We start from the raw sequence: 11,652 nt of genomic DNA on the forward strand, positions 1-11,652 counted from the left end.
CCAGAGAAAGAATGAAGTGTTTGGTGACTTCAAATATTTTTAATCAGTCAGATCATAGCATGAAGCACGTGGGGAAAGGGCCAAGAGGGAGGCTGAAGAAACTTGTCAGGGCTGGAAAATAAAGACCTTGTATTGGTCAGCGTTCTTATTGACAAATCATACCACTCCCCTCGGTAGCTCACAGGGTTAAGACACCATGAAGCACAAAAGATTTTAATTTTGATGAAATCCTTTGATCTATTTATTCACTGTTGTTTTTGCTTAAGATGTCATCTAAGAAATCATTACCTCATCAAAGATCACAAAGATTATGCCTGGGTGTTTTCCAACGCATTGCTTCGAATGAGAACTTCCTTGGGTTTTTAGCATGGGGGACATGTTTGAATTTTGTTTCCTATCAATGAATATATATACATTGTATATATACAATGACAGACCTGATTGATATCCACAGGCTTGTCACCCACCGCAGTGGAGCCTTCATGTGCTATAACAGCGATCTGGGAAACCGTATTAATATCCTGGCTGTGATTCAAGTGAGAGTTCTGGTGATGTGGTTCAGTTTAGCCTTGACCCCTCCTGGTTTCAAAAATTGTTCAGTATCTTTAGCGTGGAACAACTGATTGTTTTTCTGAGGAACACTTGGGAGTCAAGGTTGTTCTAAAGCTATAGTGGACTTCCTCATTTCATTCCAGACAGGGAAGACTGCAGGGGTGAGCCCTGGTCAAGACTTTCATCTCTCTTTTAGAAGGAAACTAGCCATGCTCCAGGGTTGAAGGATGGCTGTTCAAAAGGCTCTTGTCCCTCTCCAATTCTTTCTACTATTAACAGGACTTCTTTCTAGAAATGGTGGGAAAATAGTTGTTTTAGGACACATTATGTGTTCTCTGCCAATTGCATTCTATCAGTTTAAGGTGAATAAAGGAGAACAAAGTCAAGTATGTTCTTAGCACTTGTTATAGTTCAAGTGATCATATTTAATCCTCTGAACAATCTTATAAGTCAGGTGTTGTTCTTTTCCTCATGACACAAAAGCTCAGAATGGTTATAAAACTTCCTGACATCAAAATTTGGCAAGGAGAGGTTTGATCATTAGAAACCATTTCAATTTGTCCTTCAAAGGCAACCCTGTACCTTTATATTAAACTGAATGGCAGTACTCTTACAAGACTACATCTGCATTTGTTGTTCTAGGGTGATTTTTCCCAAGGGGGCAGTGTGTCATTTTAATATCATTTGGACTTTTAAATTTTATTACTTTTCTCATTAAGTATACTTTTGAGTGTTTGTTTTGTTCAATTGCTTTGGGTTTCTTCTCAAGGGAGCCTGTTATTTATATGTTGAGTATCTCATCTATTTTCTGTCATTTATCACTTGTTTTACCCTTTGTCATCCCTCTTTTCAATGCCTTCAGTTCTACATTGAGGTGTAATTTGCCTAGAACAAAATGCACAAAACCTAGAAGTACAGATCAGTGAATTTAACATACGGATGCATTGTATCATCACCATCCAGATCAAGGTATAGAACATTCCCCACCGTTCCCCAAAGTTCTGTTGCGTTACTTGCCAGTCCATCCCCTTCTGCCAAAGACAAATATGTTTTGATCTCCTCATCAGAGATAATTTTGTTTACTCTTGCACTTCATATGAATGGCATGATGCAGTATGTTCTCTTTTTCCTGGGTTCTTTCACACGATATCTGGTTTTGAGGTTCAATCTTAATTGGCCACGTCGATAATTTGGCTTTATTTTTATGCTAAGAAATATTCTGTTTTATGATTATAGCACAATTGGACTATCCATTTTTCAGGTAATAAACAGATTTGTTTTTGGCTACTCTGCACAAAGTAAGTATGAATAATGGTGCACAAATTATTTTGTCCACATATCCACGTGTTTCTCCTAGGTACATACACCTAAGAAGAGAATTGCTTGGTCAATGAATGGAAACTGACACAGAGGTTGCAAAATAGTTGCGTCATTTTACATTTCTCCCCCCAATATAGAGCTGTTCCAGTTTTTGTATGTTCCCACATACTTTATATATTCAGTCTTTTAAATTTTAGCCATTCTGATGTCTATAGTGGCTTCCCATTTCGGTTTCCAAAAGCTGATTGGTCATTTGGCTATCTTCTACTGAGAAATGCTGCTTCAAATCTCCTGCTCAAAAATACACTACATTGTTTGTAATTTTCTTTGTGATATATAAAAGTTCTTTATATATTTTACAGAAGTCTCTTGTCAGATATATGTATTGCAAGGAATAACTGCGGGTCTATGGGTTGCCTTTTCACTTTTTAAATGGAAATTATGGGAAGTTAAAGATTTAATAATTTATGAAATCCAGTTTATTCAATTTTTTAATCTGTGGTGAGTGCCTTGGCATTTTGTATAAGAAATTTTTGTCTATGCCTTAGTCAAGAAAACATTCCATCATTCTTTAAAAAGCATTGCAATTTTAAAAAGAACATCTCCAATTAACTTTAGTATGTGGAGAGAAGTGATTTTTTTTTTTTTCTGTTATCCTGTCCCATGTGTTGGCTGGAATTCTTTTTTTTTTTTTTTTTGGGGGGGGGTACACCAAGTTCAATCATCTGTTTTTATAAAGAAGTGATTTTTAATATTAAATTATTTCTAAATGAATAGTCATTTGTTTTATCATATTTTGCAGAAAAGCTTTTCATTACTCTGCTATGCATATTGGTGACTTTATTTAAAAAATCAAATAATTGCATACGGATGTGGGTAAATTTTTTACTCTCTACTCTTTCACATTGATATAATTGTGTTGTGTTTACATACACCAATAGTATAGTGTCTTAATTACTATAGTTTTCACCTGAATTTTGAAATCCAGTAGAGTAAGTCTTCCAACTTAATTTTTCTTCAGTGTGTCTTGGCCAATCTACATACTTTGACTTCATATACATTTCATAATTAGCCTGCAAATTCCCCCACAAAATGCCTGCTGCAATATTATTCGGAATAACATTGATTTGACATTCTAAAAATATTGACTCATCTAATTTATGTATATGACATATGTTTCCATTTATTTAGGTCTTTAATTTCTCTCAGCAATGGTTTTCAGGAGTCTTCAGTATATGTGTTCTTAAGCATTTAATGATTATGGATGTGAATCTCTATTATGTTTCACTGAATTTTATTTTCTAAACACTGCTAGTATGAAGAAAGAATTGCAGTAGATTTTTATATGGATCGTCTTGAGATATGATACAGGTAGAAGAGACTGCACCACTTTAAAGTATACAATAAGGGACTTCGTAGGTGGCGCAGTGGTGACAAATCTGCCTGCCATTGCAGGGGACACGGGTTCGATCCCTGTCCCAATAACATCCCACATACTGTGGAACAACTAAGCCTGTACAACACAACTGTTGAGCCTGTGTCCCACAATTACTGAAGCCTGCGCACCTAGAGCTGTGCTCCACAGCAAGAGAAGCCACCACAGTGAGGAGGCTGCACACCACAATGAAGAGTATCCCCCACACACCAAAACTACAGAAAGCCTGTGTGCAGCAACGAAGACCCAACACAACCAATAAGTAAATAAATAAATAAGTAAATAAATAAGTAAATAAATAAATAAATAAATTTTTGCCAAAAAAAAAAGTTAGGAATAGCTCTGTGACTTACTTTGGCCAAAGCAATATGCGTGGAAGTGACATGCTTCACTTCTGGGTAGATGCTGAAAAAAATAAAGTATACAATTCAACGCATTTTGATAGATGTATATACTATTAAAACCACAGCTACAATCAAGATCCAGGGTATTTCCCTTCTGTCACAACTTTCCTGTGCCCCTTTGCAGTCCAGCACTCCCTCAACTCTCAGCCACAGGCAACCACTGCCAGAATAGATGAATCTGCCTTTTTAACAACTTTATATAAGTGGATCCATATACGTACTCTTTTCTGTCTGCTTTCCTTCATGCAGCATAATGATTAAAGTATATCCATCTTACTATATGCATCAACAGTGCGTTCTTTTTATTGCTAAGTAGTATTCCATTTGTATGAATATATCAGCTCTGTTTATACATGCATCTTTTCTTTTTATTGGTTATTTTTTATACACCTTTATTGGAGTATAATTGCTTTACAATGTTGTGCTAATTTCTGCTATACAACTAAGTGACTCAGCTATATGTATACATATATTCCCATATCTCCTCCCTCTTCAGCCTCCCTCCCACCCTCCCTATCCCATCCCTCTAGATTGTCACAGAGGACCGAGCTTATCTCCCTGTGTATGCAGTAGCTTCCCACCAGCTATCTATTTTACCTTTGGTAGTGTATATATGTCAATGCTAATCTCTCACTACACCTCATTTTTCCCTTTTCCTTCTGTGTTCTCTAGTCCGTTCTCTACACCTGCATCTTTATTCCCACTCTGCCATGCTATTCGCCAGTATTATTTTTCTAGATTCCATATATATACGTTAGCATACGGTATTTGTTTCTCTCTTTGTGACTTACTTCACTCTGTATGACAGTCTCTAGGTCCATCCACCTCACTACAAATAACTCAATTTCATTCCGTTTTATGGCTGAGTAATATTCCATTGTATATATGTGCCACATCTTCTTTACCCATTCATGTGTCGATAGACATGACACATGTCCTGGCTATTGTAAACAGTGCTAATGTTTCCACGTACTGGCTATTGTAAACAGTACTGCAGTGAACACTGTGGTACATGTATCTTTTTGAATTATGGTTTTCTCAGGGTATATGCCCAGTAATGGGATTGCTGGGTCATATGGTAGTTCTATTTTTAGTTTTTTAAGGAATCTCCATACTGCTTTCCACAGTAGCTGTATCTATTTACATTCCCACCAACAGTTTACTTTCCCTTTTCTCCACACCCTCTCCAGCATGTGTTGTTCCTAGGGTTTTTGATGATGGCTATTCTGAGCAGTGTGAGGTGATACAGCAGGTTTGATTTGCATTTCTCTAATGATAAGTGATGGGCATCTTTTCATGTGCCTCTTGGCTATCTGTAGGTCTTCTTTGGAGAAATGTCTATTTAGGTCTTCTGCCCATTTTTGGATTGGGTTGTTTGTTTTTCTGATATTGAGCTGCATGAGCTGCTTGTATATTTTGGAGGTTAATCCTTTGTTAGTTGCTTCATTTGCAAATTTTTTCTCCCATTCTGAGGGTTGTCTTTTCATCTTCTTAACTTTCAAGTTTCATTAGGTCCCATTTGTTTATTTTTGTTTTTATTTCCATTCCTCTTAGGAGGTGGGTCAAAAAGGATCTTGCTGTCATTTATGTCATGGAGTGTTCTGCCTATGTTTTCCTCTAAGAGTTTTATACTGTCTGGCCTCATATTTAGGTCTTTAGTCTATTTCAAATTTATTTCTGTGTTTGGTGTTCTCATTTCATTCTTTTACATGTAGCTGTCCAGTTTTCCCAGCACCACTTATTGAAGAGGCTCTCTTTTCTCCATTGCATATTCTTGCCTCCTTTGTCAAAGATAAGGTGCCCGTATGTGCGTGCGTTTACCTCTGGGCTTTCTATCCTGGTCCATTGATCTATATTTCTGTTTTTGTGCCAGTACCATACTGTCTTGACTACTGTAGCTTTGTAGACTCATCAAGAAGGTGAGTCAAAAATTATCCGCGTTCTGGCTGTAGAATTTAGTTTAACTTTTAGAAAAGACAAATACATCATTTTCCAACATAATCTCCTTGCTTTTCAATACACTTTGTCCGTGTGTTAAAAAACTTTCATATTCCCTCATTAAAAAATGTTTTAGGCTGAGCTGCGAGCCACGAATGCACCATTGTCTTCACTTCTTCATCAGAAGTGAATCTTCGTCCTCATAGGGATGTTTTCAGGGGACCAAACAGGTGAAAGTTCAATGGAGCAAGATCAGAACTATAGGGAGGCCACTTTAACACCTCAAAACGAAGTAATCCATGATAGACTTAGGTTTCAAAAAGTGTCTGTGAGATGGGTACCCAAAACAACTCATGGAACAGCATAAACAGAAGTGCTTGGATATCTGCAAAGAAAATTTGGAGCCATACTCTAAGGAAGGTGAAAGTTTCTTAAAGAGAATCATTACTGGTGATGAGCTGTGGATTCATCACTACGAGCTTCAGGGTAAATGGAAGAGGATGGAATGGAAACATCCTCAACCACTGACCACGAAAAAGTTCAAAACTCAACCATCATCAGGAAAATTGATGCTTACAATTTCCTGCAATTCCCAAGGGCCAATATTGGAGCATTGCCAGGAAAAATGTTCAACAATCAACAGTGCTCGTTACAGTGAGATGTTTATTGAAGAGCTGAAGCCTAAACTTCAGATTAAATGCAGAGGACTGCTATCCAAGGGCATGGTAATCTTGCATGACAATGCACATCTGCACATTTCTGCCCACACTGTCGAGACTCTGCAAAACCTTCATATTTCATCAGGTCTTTTGACCAATTCTTTTTATTTATTTATTTATTTATTTATTTATTTATATATTTATTTTAATATTTTTAATTTTTTTAGAGCATTTATTGAAGTACAATAGACACACAATAAACTGTCTTTCTCCTTGGCAGCTTTCCTCCTTCATCCCTCTCAGACTTGCCCCCTGCACCCGCAGGCTGAGGCCGCCTCACTGTCTTGGATGGGGAGCTCAGAGCCGATCCAGGTGGTGCCCTCTTGGACTTTCTAGAACTTTTACCTGGTTCTAAATCCACTGCCAGAAGAAAGGTTTTGAAGAGCAGCCGATTGGAAAACTCTAGGTTCCTCTAGGATGAAAAACTTAGAGGTGGCATAAGAATTCTCGGTGGACCCACCACCTCCGGCCCCTGCGGCGGAATGCATCCTCAGCCAGACATTTATTGGGCACCTGCTGGATGCCAGGCCCTGCTCCGGGTGAGGGGCTGCCTGGGGCGCAAACTCCAGGTCGTGCCTCATGGAGCCCTTCTCTGGAAGCGCCGAGAGGAGGCAGCACGGTGGGGACACAGCCGGTTGCTGTCCTTTCCCCCACGCGACCACCCGGGCCTGCGGGTGGGGTGGGGTGAGGGGGGACCTGCAGTGAGCGCGAAGAGTGAGGCCGATCATGAGTGGGAAACGGGAGACTTGGGCCCGAGAGAGCCTGCAGTCGTCCCGCCTAGAGGGGCCGCTTTTGAGGCAGCCAGGAGCAGGCAAGGATGGTCGTGGGCCCGGCGTTGTTTCGTCAGAGCCCGCAGCTGACTCGGGCTCGGTGTCCACGGCCGGACGTTCCTGAGGGACGAGACTCAATGCCTCTGGCACCAGTGAGGTGGGACAAGATAGAGGCATGTGACTCTCTTTGCCGCTGGATTGGAAGGGACGGAGAATGCATTCTGATTCCAGGATGTTACAATAAAACCTCGCAAGCGCTTGTCTCTGTGGCGCAATCGGTTAGCGCGTTCGGCTGTTAACCGAAAGATTGGTGGTTCGAGCCCACCCAGGGACGGGCTTGGCTTGGCATCTGATTAGCGAGGTCTCAGCCGCCGCTTTTATGCGTCTGCCCTTGCAGTGCCTTCCCCCCGCGCCCCTCTCCCGGAACTCTCCGGGAACCTCCACCCAGCCGATCCCCAACACGCTCTCCTTCCTCCCGGTTTTTAACCCTGGTGCCCAGGTCTCTTGGCACCCCCTGGAGGGCTGCCCTCGCTAACTCATCCACCCTGTGCATTCCAGGGCAGCTGCCAGAGGATGAAGGCACAGGCACACGGGTGGGGGGAATCTCTTACTCAAGCTCTGACGTCGGCAATCAGGCTCTGTGCACCACCTGCGCGGCACCCCCAAAGCGGAGTATTCACCGCCCGGTCTCAGGGCGCCTGCACCCTTTCATTTGGGACTGTGGCTTTCCACTCAAAGTGATCTGCAGAGTCAATGCAATTCCTATTCAAATCTGTGTCTTCTGAAGTTCGTTACAGAAAAACCCGAACCAACTCTTTGGCCAACCCAATATAACTGAGTCCCTGCGTGGTACACCTGAAACTAACACAACACTGTAAATCAACTACACTTAAAAAAAAAAAAATTATGTCATGGCCAATTTGGGAGGCAATGAGAAGAAGCCCTCGCTGGGATCAGGGCACCTGCTGGGGTGTGATGAGGAGGGGACACAGGCTGGATTAGACAACAGTGAGGGCCTCACAAAGCTGCACTGGTGCAGGAGGCAACAGGCAGACCCAAAGATCTCTAAGTGGTGATGCACTGAAAGTGGTGGATAATCTAGCCTTCCAGGAAGAGCACCTACATCTCTAAGCATGCCTAGAAAACTGCCATGCCTTGGTCTAAAGAGTACCTTAACTCCTTCCAGCTCCATCCAGAACTGGGGGGGAAAAAGAGATGGAGATGCCTGCATTCCCTCTCAGACATGATTCTCCTCACAGCAGCTGTTTTACAGTGGGCTCAACATGATGACTAAAAATAGCATAATCTGTCCTCAGGCCATTCCTTAAATCCTGGACTTCAGAGGACCCACACCCTTTCGTGGGTAATGCTTCATGACGTCACCACTGCCAGCACTCACTGGGCTGGCACCCCACCACACCGAGCCACAGACCAGGCCTTGACTGGATGACTAGGAAAACAGAATCACAGAAAATCTTTGCATTCCCCTCTGAGGAGCTGGATGGACCTCCTACATTACTGCCAACCCAAGACAAAGTTCAACTCCTTGCAAATGGGGCCCACATTATTTCAACCTGGGTATTTAATACAAGAACTCCCTGGTGGGCGAGCCCCTTCCTTGGTGGCATCTCAGAGCTGTGCTCCGTGCTGGATAAGTGGGTGCTGCCAGGAACCTTTTAGGAAGCTGCCTGTGCACCTAATGAACTCATTAGAAGGGTTTGCTCCTTCCTCTGTACTTAAGTCAACAATTACTGTTGTTTTGCCACCTTCAAAAAAAAAATTTGTTTCTTCTGGTCCATTTCTCCATCTGTCTGGAAGGACGTCATCGTTGAGCTGTCAAGGAGAAAAACTACCATGGCTTCCAGTTCTTTGATGAAACCTCAGATGCGTGGCCTTCTGGCCACGCGTCTGCGATTTCATATGGTTGGAGCATTCATTGTCTCCCTGGGAGTTGCAACTTTGTGTAAGTTTGCTGTGGCTGAACCAAGAAAGAAGGCATATGCAGATTTCTACAGAAATTATGATTCCATGAAAGATTTTGAGGAGATGAGGAAGGCTGGTATCTTTCAGAGTGCAAAGTGATTTTGGAATATAAAGGCAGACTGTTTCTGAAGGAGCATTCTAAGTGCCATATAATTTCTTTGGGTTGAGTTTCATGGAAGTTTGGCACTTACCTGTATTCCTGAACTGTGAAACTGTGAACTATGAATATCTGGGCTAAGGAATAGTTTCTCTTGATAAATAAATGATTTTAAAAAAATTTTGTTTTCTGCATTTTCTAATTGCTCGCTGTTAATCCCTTGCAGTATGTTGTAGTTTTCATCCCTCTTATTATTATTATTTTTTTAATCTCTTGAAGTTCATTTGCGTCTTTTTTATGTTTCCCATGTGTCTACTGAACTGTTTGAAGTTACGGAATACAGTTGGAATAAATGTTTTAATGTCCTTCTCTGGTGTCAGCTCTGGGTCGTTTGCACATGATCGATGTGTCTCTGCATTATGGGTCATTTGCCCTGCCTGTTTGGATACCTCCGAATCTCTGATGGAATGCCAGATAGTGTGAATGTTGCCTTGTTGGATGATGGAGAGTTGTGTGTTCCTGTAAACGCTGGGCTTTCTTCAGGGATGCATTCAAGTTACTTGCAAACAGTTTGATCCTTTCAGGTCATGCTTTGATGATTCACTAAGTGGTTCTGAGCAGCACTCAGTTTATGGCTAACTAGTTGCCCTCCTGAGGCAAGACATTCCTGAGTACTCCACCCCACGCCCTCATGAATTGAGAGGTTTTGTCTGTCTGTTTTGTTTTCTTCCTTGCAGTCTATCTGTTGGGGACAAGCACTATCTGTGTGAGTGCCAGGCACTGTTCTCTGATCCTGTCAAAGCTCTCCCCCTGACCTTGGGGAGTTTCCTGCCGGGGCTGCACTGATCAGTACTGTGCTGCACGCAGGAGGGATCTCCTCTGTAGTTCTCTCTGATTTACTTTCAGCATCTCTCTCCCCTCTGGGAGTCTGTTCTGTGGACCCTAGCTCCTTTGGCCTCCCTGGACTTCAGGTTCAGTGTCCTCAACTCAGCAAGGTCCACCGGGCTGCTTTTCAGTGTGCCCTGGAGTGCCTTGCTTGGAAACTCTCTGCAGACAGTAAATTGGAGCCATTGTTTCCCACCACCTCTCCAGAACCACGCACTGTCCTTTTTCACCTGATGCCCCAGTCTCTTCAAAGTCTTTGTTTCACGTTTTCTGTTGTTGTTGGCAGGAGGATAAACCCAGGTCCTTATGAGTGTGTATGGTGGGCCACCCCTACTTTGAAGTCCAAGTTGGAAACACCGGTGAAGATTGTGCAAGATTTTTGCAGGGTATAGAACAGAGCTCCACAGTCAGAATGAAATCCTGAAGTAGGAAAACCCCTTGAAGCTTAAATCTGCAGAGAAACTTATATCTGCAGTGGTAGCAAAAGCCTGTGTTTGGTTTGTGCAGGGAAAGAAAGAACCTGGCTAGGCATTGGCCGGCCGTGATGCAGACCTCCCAGTTTTCATTGAAGCATTGCTGGTTTATCCACCACCTTTACCCAATGCGCTAGAGAAAAAGATTAAAAAAAAAAAAAAAATGCAAAACTCTGGGATAAGCGAGAAGGTCACAGTTCTTGCTCAATCGCTTTTCCACCCACTATCTCAGTTGCTTGGATTTATCTGTCATTTTGTACCCATTGCCAGGGGAGAGCGCGAACGCAGTCCCCCACTATCACAAACTACGCAGTCGAGTTTCCGGCATTTGGGGAAATCGCATAGGTCAGCACACCCCCAGTGCAGTGGGTGAGCCTCGCCCTGGGGAAACCACCTTCGTGATCATGGTGTTTCCCCTGCCAGGTAAGTATGAATGTTTCGCTCCCCGTCCCCGCACAGCCTTAGGCTCTTCCACTGTACACACACGCTCACTTTGCCACAACCCCCACCCCAGCCCCTCCACCACCCCCCGCACCCCCTCCTCTTCCACGCCCCTCCAAACAACTCTCCTAAGAAAATCCGAGCTACATCTCCGGAAAACTTCCACAGCCCGGGGAGTGGCTGGCCAGGAATGGCACCCCTGCGCTGCAAGATTTACATAAGCCAAGCCCCATCCCTGACCTCTAAGGCGGCTCCCCTCCTCCCACCCACGCCGGGTCCCTGGGCCGTCATCTCCCCTCCCACCCCTGCCCAGACGACCAATGGGCGCATCGGCTGCCGAAAGGGGACGTGACGTCGTGATTTCCGCCCACGTAGGTAACGGACCTCTAAGCTTTCATCTGAAATACTGGCGGGTTCTGCCAGCCTCCTGGCATTCTTCCCTTCTGTCTTGCGTTACACACCAAGGAAATGAATTCTGGCATCGTGTGTTACTGACCCAAAATGTTTGTTAGTAATAAAGAAGTCGTAAAGCAAAGGGTACAGGTATGTATTTATAGGAACACAATGAAAGCACATGTCTGTGTCCTGTGCATAGACACACAGATTCAGGGTTGCCTCTCACAGTGCTGCTCGGT

The 11,652-nt window shown here is 43.0% G+C and overlaps 1 protein-coding gene and 2 non-coding genes across 3 annotated transcripts; 2 read left to right on the top strand and 1 right to left on the bottom strand.

Annotated features, from left to right (window-relative positions):
- Positions 1-7,398: 7,398 nt before the first annotated feature.
- On the top strand, positions 7,399-7,472 carry TRNAN-GUU (transfer RNA asparagine (anticodon GUU)). Its single transcript has one exon. It is a non-coding gene; the product is annotated as a tRNA-Asn (tRNA).
- A 1,520-nt stretch (positions 7,473-8,992) lies between these two features.
- On the top strand, positions 8,993-9,229 carry LOC130844748 (cytochrome c oxidase subunit 6C-like). The gene has a single exon (XM_057720862.1). The coding sequence runs from the start codon at positions 8,993-8,995 to the stop codon at positions 9,218-9,220; it is 228 nt and encodes a 75-aa protein (XP_057576845.1). The 3' UTR covers positions 9,221-9,229.
- A 1,614-nt stretch (positions 9,230-10,843) lies between these two features.
- On the bottom strand, positions 10,844-11,007 carry LOC130843658 (U1 spliceosomal RNA). The gene has a single exon (XR_009051080.1). It is a non-coding gene; the product is annotated as a U1 spliceosomal RNA (small nuclear RNA).
- Between the last annotated feature and the right edge of the window lie 645 nt (positions 11,008-11,652).

Source organism: Hippopotamus amphibius, chromosome 1 (genome assembly GCF_030028045.1).
Source record: "Hippopotamus amphibius kiboko isolate mHipAmp2 chromosome 1, mHipAmp2.hap2, whole genome shotgun sequence".
NCBI classification, from domain to species: domain Eukaryota; kingdom Metazoa; phylum Chordata; class Mammalia; order Artiodactyla; family Hippopotamidae; genus Hippopotamus; species Hippopotamus amphibius.